The 25927-nt window shown below is 50.8% G+C and overlaps 1 protein-coding gene across 1 annotated transcript; it reads left to right on the top strand.

Annotated features, from left to right (window-relative positions):
* The first annotated feature begins 24 nt into the window (after nt 1-24).
* On the top strand, nt 25-24967 carry CLCN6 (chloride voltage-gated channel 6). Its single transcript, XM_074934032.1, has 23 exons — nt 25-131; nt 2024-2083; nt 3637-3702; nt 4073-4138; nt 4947-5013; nt 5904-6010; nt 6259-6385; nt 7051-7118; nt 8052-8110; nt 8580-8712; nt 9617-9730; nt 10069-10235; nt 11411-11537; nt 11938-12067; nt 12390-12543; nt 12641-12800; nt 12973-13079; nt 14498-14684; nt 15336-15493; nt 16411-16567; nt 17288-17395; nt 17960-18085; nt 20550-24967. Exons 1-23 carry the CDS (start codon nt 51-53, stop codon nt 20628-20630), a joined length of 2610 nt encoding a protein of 869 aa, XP_074790133.1. The 5' UTR covers nt 25-50; the 3' UTR covers nt 20631-24967.
* Nucleotides 24968-25927: the final 960 nt, after the last annotated feature.

Genomic DNA, 25927 nt, shown 5'->3' with positions numbered 1-25927 from the left:
TCCGGGGTCACGTGAGGAGAGGGTGGGTGGGCGGCGGCCGGCGGAGGAAGATGGCGGGGTGCGGGGCCCCCTGGTGGTGCTGCTGCTGCCCGTGCTGCGGGGAGAGGGAGAGCCGCACCCCGGAGGAGCTGGTAGGCGGCTGGGGGGCAGGAGGGGAGCCGCTGGGAGCGGGGGGGGCGCGGGAGGGGGCTGGGCTGGGGGGGAGCCGCTGGGAGCGGAGCGGGGCGGGGCGGGAGCCGCTGGAGGCGGGGGGGGCTGGGCGTGGGGCGAGGGGGGAGCCGCTGGAGGCGGGGGGGGGCTGGGCGTGGGGCGAGGGGGGAGCCGCTGGGAGCGGGGGGGGGGGCTGGGCGTGGGGCGGGGGGGGAGCCGCTGGGAGCGGGGGGGGGCTGGGCGTGGGGGAGCCGCTGCAGGGCAGGGGCCGGGGGTGTCTGGAGCAGAGCGCAGCGGCCCCTTTTCCTTTATGCAGATCGCCTCATACAAGTGTCTGGGGCTTTCTGTCTCCTTGGCAGCCAGGGCAGGCGGAGTCCTCCCGCCCCGCCCCCTGCACCTCCTAACCCCTCCCGCCCGGGAGTCCTTTGCATTCACCAGGGCTCTTTGTCTGCCCTTGGCTTTCCCCTGCTTCTCCCAGCTCCTCCCCGGCTCAGCCCGGCTGTGATGTCTCTTTGTCTCCCGTACAACTCAGGGTTGGGGCTGCCCGTTCCCTTAACTCGTCTTGTCTCTTCATCGCTCTCTGCTGCAGTAGAGCAAGCCGGTGGGAAGGGGCGCGGGAGTTTGAAATGAGACAAAAGGGTCGGAGTTAAATGGGTTAGGGGAAAAGGAGCCATTCCCTGGCCTCAGTTTCTCTTGCTAACCTTTCACCTGTGTGCCATGCAAAATCATCCCCCCTCTAAACACACGCGCGTGGCTCTGTCCTATCTGCCTTCAGCTGTCTTTGTTTGTACTGTGTTCCTGGCTTGACACCTCTGGTGTTCATACTGTAGATCCCTTTCCTTTATTCTTTCTGCCCCACTCATACTGCGGGTATCGAAATCTAAAATAACACAGGCAGGTGAGAGCAGAAATTCATCACCGCTAAAGTGGAATACGTTTCTAAGGAATTGAACACGAGATGAAGGGTACATGTCTATACAGTAGCTGGGAGGTGTAATTCCCAGCTGGGGTGGACAGACGTCTGCTAGCTCTGCTTGAGCGAGCAGCAAAAAATTGTGTGGCTACGGCTCTGGGGGCCAGCCACCCAAGTACGTACCCTGCGGTTGGTAGGGATTGTGCTCAGGCAGGTAGTTTGAGCAGCCGCTGCTATTTGTAGATGCTAGCTTGAGCAGTGCTAGTGCAGGTATGTCTACCTGAGCTGGGAATCATACCTCCCAGCTGCTGTGTAGACATGCCCTGAGAGTAAGGAACTCCTGAGTTATAGTGTTGGCTGTGCCGATGTTTTTCTGGGCAAGTCCTATAACTCTTGTGTTTGTTTCCCCATCTCTAAAAAAGAGGTAATACTTTCCTGCCTTGAGGTGCTTTGTGGGGGTTAGTTAATGTTTGTAAAGCGCTTTGATAAGGTGCGTTATAAGTGTGGATCATTACTATGATGCTGGGTTTAAATATGTCAGTCTAGCTCCAGATTCTGCTTTCTTTGGGCTGTCTACGAGTTGGAATATTCTTCTTCCCATTATGTTCTTGGATTGAGGGTTGGCTACCCTTGCAGAGCGGCATGGGGAGGCCATTTTTCATCTGTGCTAGCTTTAGGGAGTGCAAGAATGTGAATTACGCTTCACCTGCTGCTTGGCGTGCCATGCTAGTTCTGCCTCACACAGCTGGCTCTACTGTTCTCTCCAGCAATAGGACCTGGGGAAGTGGCAACTCCCCTCTCTAGCATTTTGGAGCACTTCCCTGCACTAGGCCCCCTACAACCTGGGGACCTGGATTAACCAGTGCAATGATAACAAACACCAGTCAGTGCACAATATCTGGTGCCTGTACATTAGCTCTCCTGATAATTCTCCTCCTACCTCTGGGGTTTGTTTCATAGACTATCCTCGGGGAAACACAGGAAGAAGATGACGAAATTCTTCCACGCAAGGACTATGAGGTGAGAAACTAAATAGTTACAGCTTGTGAAATGACAGATTTCAGAGTAGCAGCCGTGTTAGTCTGTATTTGCAAAAAGAAAAGGAGGACTAGTGGCACCTTAGAGCCTAACCAATTTATCTGAGCATAAGCTTTCATGAGCTACAGCTCACTTCATCGGAATGCTGAGCTGTAGCTCACGAAAGCTTATGCTCAGATAAATTGGTTAGTCTCTAAGGTGCCACTAGTACTCCTTTTCTTTTAGCTTGTGAAATGTGTGTGGGAAGAGGTGGGGGGAGATTGGGTCTCTTTCCTTTTTTAGTGGCACAAGCACCAAACCACCATCACAGATGCCAAGGATTGGGTGGGTAATGGAGAACTGCCTCTCGCTATTACACATGGTTTTGCTAGGCCAGGGTTCAGGTCTGATGGTTTGAGGGAAGACTGTACAACTGCCATGTAGGTGGGAACCATTCTGAGGTCAGGGTCCCAGCACCACCACGCTGTCCCCCTTTCACCAAAGTTATAGTCACTTGAGCCCGTAGTTCAGTCTCTTATTGTTTATTTCCTAGTAGTTGTAGGCTGCATATATTGAAAGTTGGCCATAGCTGCCTCGTTGAAATGTCTGGGAGCATCCTGGCCAGGAGCAGCCCCTTCTACTCATCAGGTTCTGATTCCTAGGGGAGCCTTTCATTTTCCCTTAGTGTGGCAGGGGAAGGGTGCGAACATGGTAGCTGTTGCTGTCAGCTGGGTTGACACCAGGGCATCCTGTCACCATTTGGCTTGTAAAGGTGAAGATGCTGCAAACAGACATCTGAGACGAGTTGTGCTTTGCAAGTGTAGCACTCCAGCCATGATACTGCTCTATGTTGCTTTGCATCTCTTATAGTATACGGTTAAGACCCTGTGCATTGTATCCTGCACGTCATGGGCCTGTCATCTCTCCTGGAATCTCTCCAATTGCCTGGAGAGGGATTTCTCAGCTGGTGACCTTTGTCTCAAGCAGTTCATATTTCTGGGGAGTTGAGGAGTGGGAGAGAGGCTGGGCCCTGTAGAACCCTTCATGTAATACATAGCTTTTAGGGGGAGAAGGATTAGGTATATCATTTTGATGCAGTCCATAGCGCTGTGAAATTGGAGTCTCTGTCAAGCTAAAAATCCTGTTTAAATCATGTGTGTTACGACTACTTTAGATTAAAACCGGATTGAAAATTTCAGTTGCTTTCCATTTCCTATGCTTGGTTAGTTTTGTATTTCACACAGTTTGGGCAGTAAACTAGATTGGCTTGTTTCCGTTCCTGGTTCACATGTGCTAATAATGCTGTAGGGTTTGGGTTTCCAGCTCTACAGGGGTAATGTTTCAATCTCTCAAAACCTCTGTTTTCATTGAAATTGCTCCCAAACACTTGTATTCTTAGTGGGGTCTGCCAAGCCTACATATAGGGCCTGAACTATTGCAGTGACCCTTAACATGCTTCCCCATCCCCTGCTGTGAGCCTCCTAGTTCTAGATAAGCCTCAGCATGATCAGTTTCAGCTGCTTATCTCCCATTAACCCTGTGGTGTTCTTTGCCAGAGCTTGGATTATGACCGGTGTATCAATGACCCCTACTTGGAAGTACTGGAAAGCATGGACAACAAGGTAGGAGCCTGTTCTCTCTCTCCCATTTTGTTGGTTTAAGAGAGCTAAATCCATAGAAATATCCTCCACTGCAGTCAGGTTTGGCTGACCCCCATTCCCACGGGAGAAGTATTGTTTACCCTTGTGCTCTGCTCAGCTTTTATATCAAAAGGGCAGAAATAGGCTCCCACAGCACCCAGGACCTTCCCTGAGCCTCGGGTTTAACGTGATATATTTATCATTCAAACTCCCTCTCCCCAGTTCAGGATACTTGTCTGTGCCCACTGTTTTATCTCTCCAGTTCTGTCCCAGCTGGTGACTGTGATGTCACATTTCTCTGGTCCCCATTTGTGTATACTTTGACTTGCTTATATTGCCTTGCCCTAAACAGAAAGGCCGGAGGTATGAAGCGGTGAAGTGGGTGATGGTTTTCGCCATTGGAGTCTGCACTGGACTGGTAAGGAGCCTATTGGGTGGGAAGCAGGGAAATTATTAGAACCAAAGACCCATTAGGAGAGTGCCTTGTGTTTCATTAAGAAGATTGCTTTGTCTGTGGCTGGTGCTGGGCCTTTCTGAGTATCACAAGGGAATGCATCTGAATTATCTTCTTTCTAAAGGGCAGGGTTTTTTTGCTATAAGTCATCTCGGTGTCTTTTCCTTACAAGGTTTACCTTGCAGATCCCCAAGAGCTAATAGTCTGCTTGCAGTGAAAGCTGCCTTAAGAAACCACTTAATGGAATGATCAAATAGGACAGAATTGTATCCTCAGATGTACTGTGAATATTAGCTTCACTGTGTACGTGTTTGGGTCTTCTGGGGTGCCTGTGAAGTTGGGGGTGGTTCGTGCATGTCTCAGGTTTAATACAGACTGTCAAGACCTGGACTCTGTTGACAAAGCTGATGGATTCAGCTGCAGCTTGCTCCTACTGCTGATATGCTCACATGGGAGTATCTCTTTCCTAGCTCTTTAACAATTTGCCCAGGCAGTCATATGGAAAGCTCATTGCCTCATCTTGGCTATAGGATGGGGGTGGATGTGTCTGAGAAGAGCATAGCAGGGAGTGAGTCTGAGTACCTGGAGTTATTTTGCCTTGACTCTCCTTCCCCACTTGTGGGATTTAGCAGCCTGTACAGGAGCTGTCATGCATAATTGCTGCATTACCAGTGTTCTGTCAGACTGCAGCTGTCTCAGTGGGGTGATCTGTTGGCATTTGCAAGTAATTGATCTCTGATGCCAGGTCTCTCCTCTTCTCTCTCTTTCACAGGTGGGTCTATTTGTGGATTTCTTTGTGCGACTCTTTTCCCAACTCAAATTCCATGTGGTACAAACCTGTATCCTTTATGTGGTTCCTGTCTTATTGTTGGACTCAGGTGGCCTCTTTCTTTTAAAACCAGAGCCTGGTCTTGAAAGGGTTAGTTCCACTAGAGGACTCTCCTGGGCAGAGGGGTTTGTTAACCACTAAACTTCCTACTGTGGATTCAGCTCAGTAGCTGGGAAAGTCCCCCTGGCAGAGGTGACAGACCGGGAGTAGCATGGTTTACGGGTACTCTCCGGCCCAGTCTTCCTACCACTGAAGCCATTGGCAAAACTCCGTTCACCAGGATCTGGGCATTGAATCACTGGGACCAAGAGCTGGATTCTGGAAGAGGAACTGGCCCCAGTAAATGCTGTAAAAAATCCTTGCCGTGGAGGGTCTCTGCAGTGCCTTCAGAATGATTTGACGTGAAATCGTCAGCATTGTCTGTTAGACCCACCCTGTGGCTCTCTAATCCTCATGCTTCCCTGGCTCCTTCTCAGAGGAGCTGCCTTATACTTCGTGCACAGAAGGTGCCATCAGCATTTCTCCTTGTCCCTCTCTGTGGGCCCTGTGAATTTTCCAGTTGGACAGCACGTAAAAGGGGAAAGCATAAGGTGTTCGCAGTGAAGATGGAAGTCAAGACCACTTTGTGGTTGCTGGGTGTAGTAACCACGGAGTGGGCTGCCATTTTCTGGGAAACACCAATCCATGAAAGAACATCATGGGCCTGTCAGATGCTCTTGCTGGCTTGTGGTTTGGGCATCTTAGGCTTAGACCAGCTTGGTCGGGGGCTGTGATGGGAGCCTGCTTTCTGAAGGCTGGTGGCTGGAATAGGAGATTCAGCCTTGGGTCCTGTTAATGGGCCCTACAGAGTGTGCTGGCTGAGGTGTGTGTGTTCCTGTTGCCTTGACTCCCTCCTTGCAGCGGTGGAGGAGTGCAGTGAGAAGGGCTGCCTTGCCATGTCCCTGCTGGAGCTGCTGGGATTTAACCTGACCTTCATCTTCCTTGCCAGCCTTCTTGTCCTGATCGAGGTGAGACTGCTTTTAATATACCCTTTCCTCCCCTCTCTGTCCCTGCTATCAAACAGGTAATGCCCATGAAGTCTGTTGCCCTCCTGCAGCACCTTCCGACCCAAGATTTCAGAGCATTTTACAAAGACTAATGAATTCAGCCTCTCGATGCACTGTTTCCCATAGTCCCTTTCTGCATTCATTGGTGGGGGCTCATCAGTCTGCTGAGGTGCTGACACACCGTGGTGTTTAATGTGTCCTCCTCACAGCCCGTGGCAGCTGGCTCTGGAATTCCGGAGATTAAATGTTACCTGAACGGAGTGAAGGTGCCAGGGATAGTCCGTCTCCGGACACTGGTGTGCAAAGCTCTGGGAGTACTCTTCAGCGTAGCCGGAGGTAAGAGGAAGCTGACAGATGCATCATGGACTAAGTGTGTGATGGTGGGGAACAGAGTTTGACTGAAAATCTCCAGGTGGGCAGGTCAGTAGTGGCTCTGCACCTTTATAGCCAGTGATGGGAAGGAGAACAGAGACTCTGGTCGGTAAATGCTGTCTGAGTGCCAGGAACACGCTGCCTAGAGCTACCTGAACAAGCAGCAGGAAGCATTTCACCCACTATGCCTTGGGAGAGAGCAGACACCTGGGGATAACAGCCCTCTTTGATGGGTGTATTTAGTGCACTCCCAGTGCCAAGCCTCAGGTGCATGGCTGATGTCCTCACTGTGCAGAAGCATGTGTTGGCACAAACACGTATGCCCCCCCCTCAATGGGACATGCCTGCCTGACGCTGCCTGGAATATTGATATCCTGGAGTCATGCTGCTCCTGAATTTCTCCCTTTGATCACGTCTCCAGGAGCAGGCAGTGCTCCTACTTTGGGGGGGTCTGCAGTCAGCCTCCGTGTTGGAAACTAGTTCTACACAGGCACGGGGGTGACTGGTTTCTGTGTTCCATGGCAAAGCAGTGATGGCCCCCTCTCCTAGTACTGCAGAACAGGACGGAGCGTGCTGGGTTTGTCTGCAAACGTCGAACTTCTGCAGTGAGAACGCTTTCTGTTTTTCAGGTCTCTTTGTAGGGAAGGAGGGCCCCATGATACACAGTGGCGCTATTGTGGGGGCTGGCTTGCCTCAGGTTAGTGCTGGAAATGCTCTGAGACGCTCTGCGACTTGGGCTCTGCCCCTCTCAGCCCCTTGGTTAAGATCAGGTGTCGTGTCTGTTAGATGTGTTCTCTTAGAAGCTAAAGTAATGATGGAGGCATGACATCATGGCTGAGTTGGCCTCGTTCTGCACCCTCTCCGCTGTGCGTTTCTAGGTCACAAGTTTGGGCCATCTTAAATCCGTATAAGTGCCATAACCTCCTCCCTCAACCACCTGGTGAGGGCTGCTACAGGCTCAGGAGGAACCCAGCACTGAGCAGGGATAAAGATGGGATCCCCTTTCCGGGCAGTGGCTCCTCCTAGGCGTGTGAATAAGGCGAACAGCAGCACAGTGTAGCTGTTCGCACTGTGCCAGAACAGCTGACAAACGGAAGAGTCCTTTCTCCTGAGGGCAGACATTGCCTCGCAGCCTCTGGCGTGTGAATGCTGGCTTCATGACCCCAGTGCTGGGGTGTCTGGAGAGCCTCTCTGTTCGTGCTGAGAGACGAAAAGGAAACAAACTCTAATCCCCAATGGGATGCAGTGCTTGTTTAGGCCAAGATGTTGCAGGAAAGGAAGGGAGCATTGGACGTTCCTCTCTCTCACGGTGAGAGGAGAGAAAACCCCGGAGACTGGTCAGCAGAAGCAGGTAGTGTGTACTTTGCAGAAACCCTCCCGGGACAAAGCTCCCAGCATGCGCTGAGCTCTGTAAATAGGATCTGCTAGAAGAGGAACCAGTACCTTGTCGTAAAGTACATTTCCTTGTCCGCTTTCCCTCCGTCAGGGCGTACAGTTGGAGTAACAAGATGTAGGCAGAAAAGTGCAGTGTTTCCCAAGCTTTGGCTGCTCCCAAAGGGGTGTTGTGGGAGGGAGGGGCTGCCTTCGTTCATCACTGTGTCAGTTTTGACTCTGTCCTTTTGTTTTTCAGTTCCAGAGCATCTCCTTTAGGAAGATCCAGTTTAACTTTCCCTATTTCCGAAGTGACAGGTACTGTACCCGAGAGGGGGGGCCTGGTAGGGTGGGGAGGGGGTGCTAGATTGGGTGGGTCAGTCAGCTGGAGCCTGTTAGCCCAATGGAGAGACGGTACATAGTTGTATTTCCAGGTGAGACTCCTTCCTGCGGCACCTGGCCTCCCCCACAATCCTCTTGGTGCGCAGCCCCCTCCAAAAGGTGTTGGGGACACAAGATTTGTCATAATGTATCAGACCACTGGTCCCTTCAATCCCATATTGAAAATACTGGCCACAGCCAGACGTACTACTTTCAGGAGGGATGATAAACCCGACAGCAGCTAGCTAACTGCATCATGCTGCCCACTGGGCACAGCTGGCTGCAACAAGAAGACTCCTTCCTGCCCCCATCAAGAAATTAGTTTAGTCCCAGGCTTGATTCCCCTTTTCCGAGTTCCTTCCGGATTCTGCCTTGATAAACTCGCATTGTTTCTCTCTGTGCTTAGGGACAAAAGGGACTTTGTATCTGCAGGGGCCGCTGCAGGGGTTGCTGCAGCCTTTGGGGCCCCAATCGGGGGCACTCTGTTCAGCTTGGAAGAAGGTTCCTCCTTCTGGAACCAGGGGCTCACGTGGAAAGTGGTGAGAACTTTGGCTCTTTGGGTTCCCCTTCCCCGTGAGAGGGACTCGAGCTGGAAGCCAGAGAGCTCGGCTGTGAAGAACCTGAGATTCTTGAATCTCTCAAGCTGAGCTCTCCTGGCACAATGTGAACTGCTTGCAGTGTCGATGCTAGAGAATTATAGCTGGGGGCCAGTGGCGTTTCCCAGGAATGCAGTCGGGAAGGAATTGTTCCACATTGTTGGGGCAGCTCTGAGAAATGGCTTTGCTCCTGTGTTTCTTCCAGGCAGTGGGAGTACAGTAGGCGGAGGTTCCATCCCTGCGTCCCCATGTGCTGTGAGAGAGAGACTTTGCTTTGCCTTAGGGTTGGAGAAATTCTCTGACTCAGATTGCTGCATTGGGCTGGAGTTGGCAGAGTTCTCAGAACACATCAGATTGCACTAGAATAGCAATCTTTGGTGTTGTGACTTGGCCTTTTTTTTTTTTTTTTGCCAAACACTTTGCGCGTCTTGGAAGCAGTGGCAGACTCCCATCTCCAGAGTGGATTAAAAGAGCAGAGGGCTTCCCCAAGATTGTAATCCAATCTAGAGCCAATTTAGGCCTCAATTTATAAATTACACACACCAACAAGCTGTGTACGTGCCCTGTAATTGATTCTAGCTGCTGCAGCTCAGTGCCCATAACCAGAATGAGGGGCTTGTTGCAGGAATTACTGAGCTAAATTCTATGGAGCTGTGTTATGCAAGAGGTCAGAATAGGGGATCACAATGGTCTCTTGTGGCCTTATTTTGTGAACACAGTAAAAAGATTAAATTTTGGAAGTGCCAGTAGGTTGCAAGCTCTCTTCCCCAGACATGATTTGTGTGGAGAGACTGGCCTTGTCGCCACTGACCTGGGTGTTTTTCTTCCTGCCTCTCTCCTTCTCCAGCTCTTTTGTTCCATGGCTGCCACTTTCACTCTGAACTTCTTCCGCTCCGGGATTCAGTTCGGAAGTTGGGGATCTTTCCAGCTACCTGGGCTGCTAAACTTTGGGGAGTTCAAGGTGCGTTGTGCTTGCTTTACTGCCTCTCCAGTCGCCCCTGGTTGTAGCTCCTGGCTTGCTGTGTGAAACGAATCAGCTCTGTTAGTTGAAATCCAGGAGAGGTGCTCTGGCTGGAATGCCCTAGCTGCTCCCTGGAAAAAAGGGAAAATTACTGCTCTGGTCTGACAAAGGGAATGAATCCTGTTCTGTGGTCGGTGCTGTTAAATGTTTCCTGCCTGAGGTAGAAGTGGCCGTGGTGTTGGGTGCCTGCTTTGGTACGTCTCCATCTGCTCTTTTGCTGCCTGGTCTCATTCCTGCATTTCTCCCTCTCTCTTCCCTCCCCTGTCCTCCCTCCCCAGTGTTCTGACTCTGATAAAAAATGCCACCTCTGGACGGCCATGGACTTGGGGTTCTTCATTATGATGGGGATTGTCGGAGGCCTTCTTGGAGCCACCTTCAACTGCCTGAATAAGAGGCTGGCGAAATACCGCATGCGGAACGTACATCCAAAGCCGAAGCTAGTCAGGTATCAGTGCTCCTTTCCACCTGCCTTGGTGTCATCTCTGTGTGTGGCTGTCTGTCCCCGCTGCCTGTCTGTCCACAGCGCCTCAAAGAGTAAGAGCCACATAGGCTAAAATACTGAAAAATTGGAACTAGGTGAGAGGAGGCAAATCCATCCCAGTGAAATAACAAAACCTGGCAAACCGTATAGCATTTGCACAAAGAACACTAAGCTAACCTCAGCTGCTACAATCCCACTACGTCCCTGTAATGACCCTTGTGGTATACAGGAGCCAGGATACCTTTATGATGAGTATGAAGGGGGTTCTTTGAGGCTGCTGTACGGACAGACCCTGTAGATCTCTTCAGTTCCTAGACTAACAATATAGCTTGTGCTGCCTGTGTGTCACCACTGGGGGTCTCCCTAGGTCTTGGCTCTGGTGACGTAGTCGTGACAGGAACAGCTGATTATACCACAGTGCCCTTTACTTAATCAGTTCATTTGATCAGAACATCTGAAGTCAAACTGTCCGCTCCATTGGTGCAGGAAATCAGTGCATAATTCAAGCTCTGGTTACAGGAAATTACCATGTAGCTAACAAGGAAGAGACCAATTTTGAATGATCCAGAAAAGCCCATGGAAGGCGGCTAAAAGCTTGTCTGTCAGACATTGCTATGGATGTAGCCTCGCCATGTGCTGTACGGGCCAAGAGCCCTACCCGAGGGGGCATGTGGATAAGGAGGAGCAGCGACTGAAATTGGAGGAAAGGCTGTAACATCATCTCTCAGATCCTAGTGTGGGCCTCTTGGATTGATGTGATGGCAGAGAGGGTCTATACAGTGCAAGCCCAGTGCAGAGTTAAATGACACTGTGTCCAAATATTCTCACCAGCCAAAGAGTTTTCAAAGCCTGTCATCCCATATCAGAGGAGTGGCCTCCTGGCCTGCACTGGCTTCTTTACTCCTGATTGGATGGATCCCTTTGCCCGGCCAGCGTGGCTGGTCGGAGTGAACATGATCACTGGACAGCCTGTCTTACAGAACCTAAAATGACCTGCTGTCTGCTAAGTGGAGCCCCAAATTGCTGGTTACTGGTGCTTTTTCAGAGCAACGTTGGGATGCAGGGCTGTGTGCAAAGACCAAGGGCTCGATTACTCTGAGCATGGTTGTCCCTGCATGGTTTCTGCTTTGTGCTTGCAGAGTCTTGGAGAGCCTGCTGGTGTGTCTAACAACCACCGTTGTGGTGTTCGTAGCGTCCATGATTCTAGGAGAATGCCGGCAGATGTCTTCCACCAATCCTAGTGGCAACAGCACTCTGAGCCTACAGGTAACACTCGTCCTACAGAGGGGCACATTCCTGCACAGTCTCCACCGGCCCAGGAAACATGCATCTGTAAAGTGTGCCCATGTAACGCAACCTCGCTTACGTTAATATACACCCTTCATAGACGTACCCACGGAGCTTCACTAACAGACTCCATCACCTGCCGATAGGCCTGCATGTGCTGATGAAAGCTGGATGCATGAGAGAATATTGCCCCCCTGGGGCAAAGTGGTGGCAGTTGTGTATCTGGGCTCATTTCAAGTCCTGTGTCCTCTGTCTGGATGAGATTTCCCCAAAGGCAATGCTGAAAGGGGTGTGTGTTTTTACTCCGGTCCTATTGGCAACTCCCAGTGCAGCATGACCAGATTATAAATTAACATAATGTCTGATTGCTGTTGGTTAGGGCTCTTCATCGGAGGACGTGAATTCAAGCATCAAGACTTTCTTCTGCCCTAATGAAACCTACAACGACATGGCAACGCTCTTCTTCAACCCCCAGGAGTCAGCCATCCTGCAGCTCTTCCACCAGGATGGTGAGTGTCCAGGAGATGTCGTGCTCAGGTCCCCACCAGCATCATCAGAGTCTGGTCTAAGCCTTACCTGTGCTTCCACGGGAATCTGAGAACTAAAAGCGTCTTCAAATTCCTGCAGCTTTCAGGGCCTGCTGAGAATAGAGCCTGCGGTCCTAGCTTCCCCCTCGCTCTGTCCCGTCATCCTCACTAGTGCTCACTGGGACTCTGAGACTAAGGAGTTGCTTTGAGGTGGAGAGGAGAGTCTGCTCTGATCCCAAGGGAGGACGCTGTGAGGTCCCAGGAGGCCTGTATCCCCTGGGTCATAACTCTTCTTGTGTTGCAGGTACTTTCAGCCCAGTCACACTCTCCCTGTTCTTCCTTCTCTATTTCTTACTGTCCTGCTGGACGTATGGGAGCTCTGTGCCCAGTGGTCTCTTTGTACCGTCGCTGCTTTGTGGGGCTGCCTTCGGACGCCTGGTCGCCAACCTCCTCAAAAGGTGCATTGCGTGTGTGTGCTGTAGAACGCTGCCGAAGCTGGCTAGACACTTGAGCAGCTTGGTCCTGATGCCAGAGCTGTGTGTGCTTCCTCCCTAGCTACATTGGGCTGGACCACATCTACTCGGGGACCTTTGCGCTGATTGGTGCGGCGGCGTTCCTGGGAGGCGTGGTCCGCATGACGATTAGCCTCACCGTTATCCTGATAGAATCCACCAATGAGATCACATACGGGCTTCCGATAATGATCACCCTGATGGTGAGCACCATGTCTACACCCCTCTCTTGGTTCCTGGCTGGACTTTGGCTTTTCTCTGCTTGGCTGGGGGAGGCTCCTATGCATGTCCATCCTATCCACCTCCTCTCAGGTTTGAGGACCAGGAGTCCTGTGCTTGGAAAGCGGTTGAACTGGTGCTTTTCTGTCTTCCTAGGTAGCCAAATGGACAGGGGATTTCTTTAATAAGGGCATCTATGACATCCATGTGACCCTGCGAGGGGTGCCGCTGCTGGAGTGGGAGACGGAGGTGGAAATGGACAAGTAAGGACAATGCTCTTGACTGTACCTGTGTTTGAGAACTGATTATGGTTCTCTGGCCTGGTGGTAAATGCTCTTGGGGGTGGGACACCCCTTCCTCCCTCCTTACAGGACTTCATGGAAGCGTTGGGGAAGTAGCTTGAGATTGGGCATAAAGCCCCCAGTAGGGTGTGAAGCCTGGGGCTTTTCTTGAGAAAGGTGGATGGCAGAGTGATCAGAGTAAAGGCACTCCTGAGTGCTATCCCTTTCTCTGCCACTGTGGACTGGGAAAGTCACCTAATCTCTCTGGACCTCCCTTTTCCCATCCTTAAAGTGGGCTAATATCTCACCAGGATTGGTTGGTTGATTGAAATGCATCGTTAATTCATAAGACTGGGTCTAGATTAATGAGACTGGGACTTTTCAGCTTGGAAAAGAGACAGCTAAGGGGGGATATTTTAGAGGTCTATAAAATCATGACTGGTGTGGAGAAAGTAAATAAGGAAGTGTTATTTACTCCTTCACATAACACAAGAACTAGGCATTATCAAATGAAATGAATAGGCAGCAGGTTTAAAACACAAGGAAGTATTTTTTCACACAACGCACAGTCAACCTGTGGCACTCTTTGCCAGAGGATGTTGTGAAGACCAAGACTATAACAGGGTTCAAAAAAGGAGGAGATAAGTTCCTGGAGGATAGGTCCATCAGTGGCTATTAGCCAGGATGGGCAGGGATGGTGTCCCTAGCCTCTGTTTGCCAGAAGCTGGGAATGGGCGACAGGGGATGGATCACTTGATGATGACCTGTTCTGTTCATTCCCTCTGGGGCACCTGACATTGGCTACTGTCGGAAAACAGGATCCTGGGCTAGATGGACCTTTGGTCTGACCCAATATGGCCACTCTTATGTCCAGCTAAAGAACCTATTGTTCTTGTAGTGAAGGGAGGTAGCAGGGGCAGGCTCTGTCTGACATTGCTAGAAAATCACTGTCCTATGGGTGCTTCTCCATGTACTCGTACACTTTGCTTCCTGTCAAACCGCAAAGCCTAGAGGTTGCGACAGAACACAGCAACGAAGGGCTTGGTGAAAACATTGAGGCAGTACACAGTTGCTGTTTCGTGTGAAGTGTCTCTTCATTGGTTTTCCCTTTCCTGGTGGTGGTGGTGAAGAAATCCTTGCGTTGTCTGTCTAAGTTAGATGGTAAGCTCTTTAGGACAGGAGCCTTTGTCATCTAGTCAATTCCTGTGATGCTATGTAGATAATGTTGCTGCCTCAGTAACCTTACAGCTGTTCTCTGCAAACAGGGTTTGTAGGAAGGGCAAAGGCAGCACTAATGTGGAATAGGTTCCTTGGGGTTCTCTCTGGTGCTGGTTCTGCACCATGCTTGTTTGCAGCGAGTATGTTGGCACCTACAGCAGTGCATTTCTTCATTGCCTCAGGCTGAGAGCCAGTGATATCATGGAGCCCAACCTGACGTACGTGTATCCCCACACCCGGATCCAGTCGCTGGTCAGTATCCTCCGCACGACGGTCCATCACGCCTTCCCTGTGGTGACAGAGAACCGGGGGAACGAGAAGGAGTTCATGAAGGGGAACCAGCTGATCAGCAACAACATTAGATTCAAGGTCAGGAGGGAGGTGGCTGCCCAGTAACCTCAGGGATAAGGGGCTTTTCTCTGATCCTGGAGGGGGGCAGCTTCCTGTGTCATCCTGGCTGTGGCTGGTGCATGCTTCATGCTTGCCTCCGTCTGCAGCTTGTCCGTGACTTTGTTCTGCAGCCGAATACGTTTTGCTGTCAGGAAGTTTCCTAATATTCTAAATATGTGGCAGGAGGGATGGAGTGAAGCCATCGTGCTCCATGAGGAATTCTCTCCCAAGGGCAGTGGTGGAAACTCGTTCCTTCGGGACACTTACCACCGGGCAGGGGTGGGCGGGAGGGTGTGGAATGCTCGTGAATGTGCCGTATGGAGCACTCCTGAGCTAGCAAGAAGCTGGACTAGCTGAGCGGCCCCAGGCCTGTTCCAGCTCTAGATTCTCTCATTTTTAAGAGAGTGGATCCTGCAGTCCTGGCAATTCTGCAAATACCATTCCTGGGAGAGCTTTAGAGCAGATAATCCTTTGCTGGCAACTGAGATCAGAAAGGGTTAATTCTTGCACTCCGTGCCTAGAGCACTCAGATGTTCTGCACTTTATGTGGTTCCTGACCCCCTGTTTTGCACGAGACCCATGTCCCTTGTCTAAAGGTTCTGCTCACACCACCCCCCCACCACCCCGCAGAAATCCAGCATCCTCACCAGAGCGGGAGAGCAGCGCAAGCGGAGCCAGTCCATGAAATCTTACCCCTCAAGCGAGCTGCGCAACATGTGTGATGAGCACATCGCACCAGAGGAGCCGCCTGAGAAGGAGGATCTGCTGCAGCAGATGCTGGAGAGACGGTGAGACCCCTGGAGGTGACGATGGCTGGAAACACAGTGGGGGTTTACCTGTGGTGCTTATGTGGTCCCCGTTACCATAGTAACTGAGCACCTCGCATCTTTACTGTCGTTATCCTCACAACGCAATGCAGGGCCGGGCCGTTAGCCCCATTGTACAGACGGGGAGCTGAGAGAGACTAAGTGACTCAGGGAGTCTGCAGTAGAGCAGGGACTTGAACCCAGGTCTCCCAAGTTGTAGGGCTGGTGCATTAGCTGCTGAACCATTCTTCCTCTCTCTTTACTGTACTCCAGCCCCATCCTCTCCATTCCTCCTCTAGATTTCCCTCCGGGCTCCTGCTGGGCCTGGTGTACCTGGGAGTCTCCTAGCAGCACCTGCCCCTCTTTCGTAAGGGGATGTGGTGCATGTGAGGCCAGCCAGCCAGCTGTATCTGCAGCATGGGCGGTGGCAGTGCAGTTTTCCCCCTTCATGTGCCTCGCCCGGCCTGGGTGATCCCTGCTGAGTTTGCAGCCAGTGTCCTACTGCGCTGGTCTGGTTTCACAATGTGGACAGCAGCCTGCTGGGACCTGGGCAGGGACCCCCAGCTGATTTTCACACACATGCGTGGTTTAATGGTTCGAGCAGGGGCTCTGGGTTGGGAAGGCTGGTTTCTGGTCTGCTTCTGCCACTGAGTTGCTGTGTTGGGGCAAGTCACTTAACCCTCTTTGCCTCGGTTTCCTGATCTGTACGAGAGATGGGCAAGTGTTTTCCCCATTGTGACGTGCTTTGAAATGCTTGCATGAAAGGCACTCAGTGTGGACTAAGCACTTCACAGCTGTCAGACAGTAACCTATTTGGGTGGTTCTGTTCCTCTGCCATTGTTACTTTAAGTACTTGCAAGCAGTACCCATTGTAACAAGTGGTGTGAAATCTGTCACAGATACACTCCCTACCCCAACCTGTACCCAGACCAGTCCCCCAGTGAAGAGTGGACCATGGAGGAACGCTTCCGACCTCTGACGTTCCACGGCCTGATCTTACGCTCGCAGCTGGTTACCCTGCTCGTCCGAGGAGTCTGTTACTCTGAGAGTCAGTCGGTGGGTCTTGCAGATTCTGGGGCAGATGAGGATTCTCTGTGGGCAGGGAGGAATTGGGAAGACGGCATCCGCAGGGGCTGGCATGCAGTATTTTAAACTCCATCGTCCCTGTAGAACAGTGAATCCTCCCTTTTGTCTGCAAAGTGAGAACTATTCCTGTTATGTAACTGTGCAAGCACAGGGGAAGGCGCAGCTACCAAACAATAGCAGCTTGTCTATGAATATACCCTGTGTATTGCATAGAGGTGACATCCCCTCTTGGGAGGGGAGAGGTCTGACTACCCATAGTGCACCCATCAGCATGGTGTTATTGTCCCCCGTGTCTCTGCATCTCAGTGGTGTGCTGGACAGAGGTATCTCCGGGCGTGTAGCAAGAGAAATGATCCAGCCTGTTTGGTGCCCAACTCCCACAAAATATCCTGGTGCCGCCTTCCAAAGGTGGGAATAGACCCTCCATGGGATTGGAGAACAAATCAGTCCTTTCCTCTCCTCTGCCAAAAGCGTGACTCCTTGTATTGTTTAAATGTGCCCTGTGCCATTGTGAATTGTTGCCAAGAATCCCTCTCCAGACGTGTGTAACTCCCTGAGCTTGTCGGCGGGACTGGGAGGGTTGCTGAGAGCACCAGTCTCAGCTATGCCCTTGCGTGGCTTCAGCCATTCATCTGCTTTAGGAAGGGCGATGCTTCTCCTCAGCGAGGCTTTTTCATTTTTCAATTGCAGAGCACCAGCCAGCCTCGACTGTCGTATGCCGAGATGGCTGAGGATTACCCCCGTTACCCTGATATTCATGACCTGGACCTCACGCTGCTGAACCCCCGCATGATAGTGGTAAGAGATGCTGAGGGGACCCTGTTGCCGTGTTGTGGTGCCCTTTCTCCCTGATGCACATGCTCAGGAATGCTCCAAAGACCTCTTAAAAATGCTTCCCTGGCCTGGGGTTATGGAGACACTTTATACCTAATCTTACTCCCAAATTCCAATTCTGGTCTCCCCAGGCTGCTGCTTTAGGGTGAGCCCAGGTTCAAATCCACTCCGGGTGACAGGGACCAAAAATCCCGCACCTCTGACATCTGTTTGAACTACTCTTCCGACCACTTCCTAGCTGCCTGGATTTAAGAAATCAATTGAATGTTAGTGGGAGAACAGCTCCTGTTCTCACTAGACTTGACTCTTGGTTTAAGTGAATATGGATCTCACTTGTACCTGTTCAAAATCTCCCTGCCGTTGGATTGGACCAGCAGGCTCAGCCAGCATGCCTGAAAGGGCCCAAGACTCATGGAGTCTACAGGGCTAAAGCACCCCTATCATCCCCTCGCTTCCAGGAGAATGGACATTCACTTGAAAACTACCTGGTAGAAATGACCTTGGTGTTTTCTTCTTGACTCTCCCCAGGATGTCACCCCTTACATGAACCCATCTCCCTTCACGGTCTCTCCTAACACCCATGCCTCGCAAGTCTTCAACCTGTTTAGGACAATGGGGCTCAGGCACTTACCAGTGGTGAATGCAGTGGGAGAGGTGAGTCCATACTGCGGCCATGTCCTGGCTGGGTGGGGCATTATGGGGCCTGCCCCATGCTCCATTTCAGTCCCAGATTGATGTTGAACAAACCCATTCTGACAGCGAGCAGAATGTGATTTTCAGGGGTTGGAGAAACCTCTCTCTCTGGTAATAAAGTTGAAACCTTCACCTGTCCCGAGTCTGGATCCAGCGCAGGGGTCTTAGTCCACTTTCCAGTGGGCCAGGGTCCACTTGACAAAACGCACCACAAATGGCACTAATTGCCCCCTGTTTTGGCAGCTTCTGCAGCCAAAGAAGACTGAAAGCCCCTGGGAGCGATCTGTCCAGGTTGGGCACATCCGTCTATTAAACAGGAATTTACATTGTCTTTGTAAGAGCTGAGACAGTCAAGTATAGAACCAATCCAATTATCCAGAACTGTTGTGGCATTTTGCGGTGCCCCAAAGTGCCCAGCAGGTGTCCTCAGCTTCCCATAAACATAGTAAAGAGTCAGCATCCCCTCACTAGTGCTGCAGCCGGATAAGAAAATCCAGAAAGCATACCAGGACTAACCGCAGAATGTGTGCGGGAGAGGGTCTTGCTCATGTATTGGGTGAGCTGTTACACTGGTGGGTCTCTTGACAGGGTTTATCATGTGACATGAAGCCAAGTTGCCCCAGAGATTATACATGTCATCCTCTTATCTAACGCCTAGAATTAGCTCAGGTGTATTTCAGGGACATAACTGATGTGGTAGGCAAGGATGAGGCTGCAGAAGCTTTCTCTGAATGTCAGGATTTATGATGTTTGCCCCACTGAGCCTGCTAGTGGAAAGCAAACGTTGCAAGCAAGGGCTATTGAGCGGTTATGCATTTTCTACTGTGACCCTACAGAGTACATGAAAGGATCCTAGCGCTAATCTTTAAATGCATTCCCATTCTGCTGAACACCACCTTGTGTTTCTGCCACTGACTGCACTTCACGAGATTTAAATCTTCCCCGAGCAGTGCTGTAGGAGAGGGTGGTGGTGGCTTCTCTCTGAGACCAGGAAGCAGCCAGCACTTTACCTTGTTTAGTCATAGTCCGCTAGCTCTCCTGGGTTGCCTAGAATGCATTGCTGCTACCGTAAGTCTCCCATGTGACATCCCACCACGGGGTTCATGGGCGTGTCTCTCTAGTACACCCATACGAGGGTTCTGCTGGCCAGAGGAGCCAGCGGATGGACTCTGAGGCTAAAAAGGCAATTAACAAAATTAGCTAAAATGTCTTGATACAGAAGTGCCGAATGCCTCTGGCTCATGAGGAGAGTCCAGCACATCTCCGGGCCTGAGTCAGCCCTTGTATTGGCCCTTACAGTAAAAGTTAAGCTGGGTAGAAGTGTGGGGAGATCCTGGCTTTAGCTGCCTTTGAAGCTGTAGTCTGAAGTATTCCCTGGCTGTGTTCCTCCCTCCCTCAGATTTCCTATTCTGAGCATGGAGCTGTTCCTGGGGGTGAGGAAGGAGGGTGTTGGGGACCTGGTCACGTACAGCTGGGCTGTGACCAGACAGGCAGTTTTGGAAGAGTGGGTGTCCAAAAGCAAGCTAACATATGGCACTGAGGAGTTTCTTTCTGACATGATACTCTGAGATATAACTAGCACAATCTAGAAACAGCTGAAAATAGATGAAGTAGCTTATGCATGATATTATAGAGGGGGTGACTAGAAACCTGGCTACTTGGACCCTCCGGAAGGTGAGTTGAAAGAAACTGATCTAGAGACGGTTTCACTCTTTTCCACGGAGACTGGAGATCATTAACACATTGGCCCAAAGCGTTCCTTTTAGCTGCTTCACTTTAAGCATCCTTTCTTTCCCACGGTGCTGAGCGCCTGCTGCTCCCAGTGATACACTCAGCACCTCCGACGTTCCGGCCACAGAGGTGCCCAACTCGATGCACATCATGATATAGCGCACGAAGCAACACCACCCCATATGGGCAGTATTAAACCAGTTTCAGATGGAGGAAGTCTGAGGTTGGTGACTTGTCTGTGGTCTCGACTAGATGCAGATTTTGTACCAATGTAACTATTTTGGCAGTCTGCTTTTTCCTACAGATGTAAGAACAGCCCCATGGATATAAAAGTGCCTTATACCAGTACAGCTTATTCCCCTTTCCACATGGTTATAAAGTACCTTCATGCTGCTATTACTACATCCATGGTAGGGTTGTGCTACCATTATACCAGTATAGTTACACTGGCATGACTTGTGTGTGTAGACAAGCCCTAAGAAAGAGAATCCTGTCAGAGCAGGGATTAGAACTTGAACCCGCTCCCAGCCCTGTGTCTAGACCAAGCCTCTTGGAGAATTGCCCAGGCCTTCTCACCTGGTTTTTTCAGGTCAGCCAGAAGAAACACTACTGCCTCCTCTCCTCCACCAAGCTCATGTCTCTTAACGTGAGTCGGTGAGACTGACTTGTATGGTTTCCTCTCTCCCCTCACCAGATTGTTGGAATAATAACTCGACACAACCTGACTCATGAATTTCTGCAGGCAAGACTGAGACAGCACTACCAAACCATCTGAGCCTGCTGTCGGTATGGCTCCCTCCTTCCTCCAAGCCTGCACATGCCCTCGCTTTCTGCTTGGATGCCCCATGACCAAGGACATGACGGATGGCTTCTCTCCCACGCAGTCTGGGGACCAGAGAACATCTCGCTGGCAGAGAGTAGAGGAGCTATCTGAGTCCAGAGCTTCTGGCCAGCCCCAGAGAGGTGCTGCTTTGACTGCTCTTGGCCAGAATGCTCTCTTCTCTCCTGCCGTCTCCTTTCATCAGAAGTTGCCCAGATGCTGCTCTTCCTATAGAAATGCCTGCCGTTTGGAGGGTAACAATATCGCCAGCTACGCCATGTCCCACGTGGAGGAGTGCAGCAAATTTCCCCTCCCTTCTCTTGTTGATTTCTTTTCCCTTCCCAGTTCTGCTGAAGTAGTTGCCTTACTCGCATGAGAAGGGGTCATTGTCAAAGCTGAGATCACCCCCTGCAATTTGCTAATATCCTCAAACACTAAATTGCTGGTTATTCTCAGTGGCATTAAAACTACACCCCCTTGGGGGGCGTGGGGAATTTTCTGCCATCAGGAACTCTTAATTGTCCAGGTTTTTCACTCTGGCTTCATGTTTTTCAGTTCAGTTCTTAAAGCTCCTAATTTCTTAATGTCCTTTGGTGCTGGAATCCCTGCTATGGATTAGTCTGACAGCAGCTGGCTGCTGAGAGCATCTGGGCAAGTCAAGAATCCAAAACAGCTTGGTTCTAATTACTGTTCTGGATTAGAAACCCTTAATGCCCCCACAAAACAACTCGGAAGAGAGAAATCCCGTCAACCTCATCAGCTGTTGCCAATGATTCCCCTTAGAAGAGAAGTCTTTTATAAGGCACTCTTGTCCCTTCCTTGTAATGCTATGTTGCACCTCTTTGGAGCATTATGTAGTGCCCTCCCGCAGAGATCCAGTGATAAGAGCCTGGTTTCACTCGGGGGTTCTGGATTCCAGGGGCATCTTTACAGTCAGGGCTGTGGAGATGAAGGAAATCTCTTTTCTCAGCCCGGCAAGCCCCGAGCTGACTACGGGGAAGAGCATGAGCGTTACTCCTCCAGCTCCGATTCAGCAGGGACAGCAGCAGGGTTGGCTTCTGTCGGCTTCACGGAAAGAGAAGGTGCGATTCATGCTGCGGCCAGCCAGAAAGGGGCTCTGGGAGGTTGAGACTGCCAGCCAGCGCTCCGCAGAGCAGTTAGTGGAAGGGCTTTTGGCAGCTCTAAGAGCACTTGGGATGTTTGTTGCAACCGCAGAATCACCTGCAGGGAAAAGTCAGCATTTAGGAGCCAGTCACAGCCAGTCTGGTGCTCTGGCAGGTACCATCCTGGCAGCACCTGTGTCATTCCAGCAGGCTCCTGTCCTTGTGGGTTTTGCATTCAGATAACTGTGGGAAGCCAGCTTCATGCCTTCAGGGGCTACAGAACTGATTGGCCTGATAAAGCACAGAGCATTCTTGCTTCCTCTGAGACTGGCCCAGCTAATCTGTGGAATGCATCCCAGGAAGGGTTCCCCACAGCCCTCTTACCAGCCCTTCGGTTAACCTGTTCCACGCCATACTGGGCTTTAGCTAGCCGTGAAAGGAGCTGCTGTTTTAGGAGTCTGTTTTATTTTAAAACTGAGCCATCTTGAGGGCTCTTCCTTCCAAGCATAGAGGGATTGCAAAACCTGTGTTTTCACATGTCCGTTGCAGAGTCCGTGATCTGCAAGCTGAGTTTGTCTGGGGAAGCTGTGTGTTCCCATGCTGGGCTGTGGCCGAGGTCGCTGTGCTCTGACTTCTCTAAGGTAACGGGTAGTGTGCACAGAACACAAGTGCCGCACACTGTACCCTTCATTAAGCAAGTCTCTTTTGGTAATTGGTGAAGCTTTCCCTTGCAGCCCAGGTTGCGGGTGGCTGAGTTGGTACAGGGGGATCCGGTCTCTGGGGGTATCTACACCATACAAAGAACCAGATCATAGGAGTTTGTGTTGTAGATAGGAAATAATTCTGTCGTATCTGCATTACAGCCTGTAACCAGCCAAAGGACGAAAGAAGGTCCCCTGACTCCATTCTGACATATATAGTGGAGAAAGGCCCCCCCTGCGTATAGGGCAGGGCTCAGCTGCATATTGGTTTATTCACTTTGGAGATTTTCTTTAGTCACTTCCAATGAAATTTCGCAAACCCTTCCCTGGGTCTCGTCTTCCCCCCCCTCTTACGAGACTGGCAGCAGACTTCCTGTGAAGCCCTGCTCCTCCCTGAGTCTGGAGCAGAGGTCTTGGCCCTCCTTGCATATCCTGCTAAGTGGAGAGGGAGGAGCCTTGCTACATGCAGTGCAAAACTTCCCTTCAGCAAGTGATTTTCACCCTCCTGGGTCCATCTGGTTATAGCAAGTACCATCCCAGTTCTGCATGCCAGCCCGGGTGGTGTCCTGTGTGACCAGCATGCATGGAACACGTTCCTCACACCTTCCCCCCGAGCTTGCGTCAGCTGTTCGGTCTCCTCCACCATTCCAAATAGCATGTGTGCTCAGGAGAACCTTCCAGGGTAGCCCAAATGGTGGGTGTTGATCCTTCAGCTCCCCAGAGCGAAGTAAAGGCATCTTCCCAGGGCCAGCACCTATCTTGTACTCCTTCCACTTGGGCTCCATAGCTGTGGTGGGAGTGGCACCCTCGTACTTCTCTGAGCCCATCGGAAAGATGGCTCAGTCCCAGCTGCCCATGCGTTTCTTCAGGGAGATCTTTGGTTAACGGAGTCTAAATGACTGTCAAGTGGGTTGACTTTGGCTTGTGCTTTTGACTTTTAGGGGGCGCCTTGCTCTACATAAGCGGACTAAGGGTCTTCAGCCTGTTTCACCCATATCTAGAGCGGGCTTGTCAGTAACTCACTTTCCCTATGCTTTGGGGCAGGAGGAGCACTGGTTTCCATGGCTGGAAAGAGACTGAACTTGTCCAAGAAACTCCAGGACATATCCCCTCCCTCATTCTCCCCCAAGATGAACTGGAAGTTTGAAATATACTTGTCTTGCACTAGCTTCCATTCCAAAGGGTTCTGGCACCTGGACAGTCCCAATGTGCAGTAAAACAATCACACTTCATTAGGGGGTTACCTTAGAGTTCGGGCATTTAAGGCACAAGCCACAAGATGCAGCAGCCATGTACTCCCTCTGTCTCTTCATAAGCCCAGTGAGAGATCCGGTCCCTGCCGCTCTACTCAGTTGCTATGTGAGAGTTCACTTACCTCCCCCCACCCACTAAAATAGGGCTTGTTAACTCTGTGTCGGTCGCCTTTGCCCGTCATGTCCTGTTTATTCAGTACATAAGTCATGGCAGTATATTTTGCCACACCATATCTTGGCCTCATTAATGAGTCATGGAGCTGGGAGCCCCAGGCAAGCCGAGCTGAAACATCTTGCTCAGGTATGTCTGGGCACTAGCCATGCCTTACTTTGCAAAGGCTGCCGGACTCCACTCCATGCTCAGCCGCACCTGCTCTGCCTAAGCATCCATCTTACTAAAAATCTAGAGCTCGAGGAAAGCAGTTCCTTTCACAGGAGAACATAACTGGCCACTGTGGCACTCTGCCAGCCGCTTTAAAAGGAAATCCACAAATGGACTCACCAGGTGTGCTCAACCGTATTGCATATGGCCCAGAGCAGGGCAAGTTCCTCTTTCAGAAATGAAGGGGTTCATGGATGCTCTTCTCTGAGTGGGGTTCTGAGATGCAACACAGCCAGGGGCTCTCGCATGTGCCACTTACGAGGGGTGCAAAGGATCCCGGATCCTCTTCTCAGCCAAGACTGCTCAGACAGCCGACCACTGAATTCCCTTCTCGCAAACCTTAACTGCTTCTGGTCTGGCACCGATTGCTAAACAGCTGACAAACTATACAGGTGCCTGTAATTCTTACAGAGTAACACTAAGGGAGAGAGTCCACGTAGTGGATCAGTATTGATGTCAAAAGCTCAGGATAGTAGAGGGGGCTGTCTCCTGCTTCCTGGGTTCCTGTGCAGTGTTAATGCCAGGTAGCAAGTCTTAACTTCTCTGTACTATGAGCCATGCCAGGGCAGCCACTTATTTTGTTTTTGTTTTGTTTTTTGCACTGTTTTGTTACGAGATGATATAAGCTAATTCCACGGTGTATATAAACTGTATTTTTGTTAAATTTGTATGAATATATTTTTTATTTGAACTTTGGCACTTGGGATGTCATCCTGTAACCATAACATGTCTGAGAGTAAAATGTCATTGTGTGTCCTTCTGCACCTGCTGGGCTCTGTGATCTTCTTCCTCCCCGTTGTATGGTTTGTTTAAATTTTATTTTTGACTTTTTTCATCCCAATAATAAAAATGGTCCAACAGCCTTAGATCCAAGCACCTATGTTTTGAAGGTAGGGAGCTATGAACGCTGTTTGCTATAAGGGTTCTAGGCCAGGGCCCTTGGCTGTTTGTATTGGAAGGCATACTACAACTAGCCACCACCCTCCTGTTTCAGATAAATGGTCAGTCTGGGTCCATCTCTGACAGTGGCCAGTTCCAGCTGCTTATAAGAAAGGAGGACACCTGCCCCCAGGCAACCTTTGCCTCCTCACCCCGCCGCCCCTCTGCCCCAGAGATCAGAATTTGGTTTGGGTAATTCTGGAGGTTTTAACTACCTATTCCAGTGCCTGATCCCTTTTTGAAATCCTTGCTAAGTTTATGCCAAATATATTAATTTCAGCAGGACGATACCTCCACTCAGAGACCAAATTCCATACTCGGTGACTTCGGGGAGAGCTTTGTCATTGACTTGGATGGCAACAGGCTTGGAGCGGGGAAATTCAAAATTTGGTGTAGTGGCTGTGGGCTAAATCTGGTCCTAGTCTCTTGCGCTTCCGGAGACGGGGAAGACGTGCTGGCTGGGAGGAAAACTCCTTTACTCAATCTACACTTATTCCTCTTCCTTTTCCCAAATGCACTGGCGTGGGGATGGAGGCAGGAATGGGAGCTGCCTCTTTTTCAATTTCTCTCTCAGATGTAATGTAAAAAATGAGGAAACAGGATCTACTTCTCTTAAAAGGGAGCGAGGCAGCCCTGTGCGATGGGACATCACTTGACAGCTCAGTGCATCTGCAGTTTAAAAACATCCCCAGCAGGTGTGAAACAGATGCCAGACGCTTGGCTACAGCCTTGTCAGCTTAGGGACTGTGCCGAGGTGTATGTATGGACTCAGGTGTGTGTGTGTGTGTGTGTGTGTGTATGTATGTATATATGTATGTAACATCAGGACTGTATGTATGTGGAGGTGTATTTTGTCATAGGACAGAAACAGCAA

Source organism: Natator depressus, chromosome 18 (assembly GCF_965152275.1).
Source record: "Natator depressus isolate rNatDep1 chromosome 18, rNatDep2.hap1, whole genome shotgun sequence".
Lineage (NCBI taxonomy): Eukaryota > Metazoa > Chordata > Testudines > Cheloniidae > Natator > Natator depressus.
Note: the sequence above shows the minus strand (reverse complement) of the source record. Positions and strands in the feature narration are given on the sequence as shown.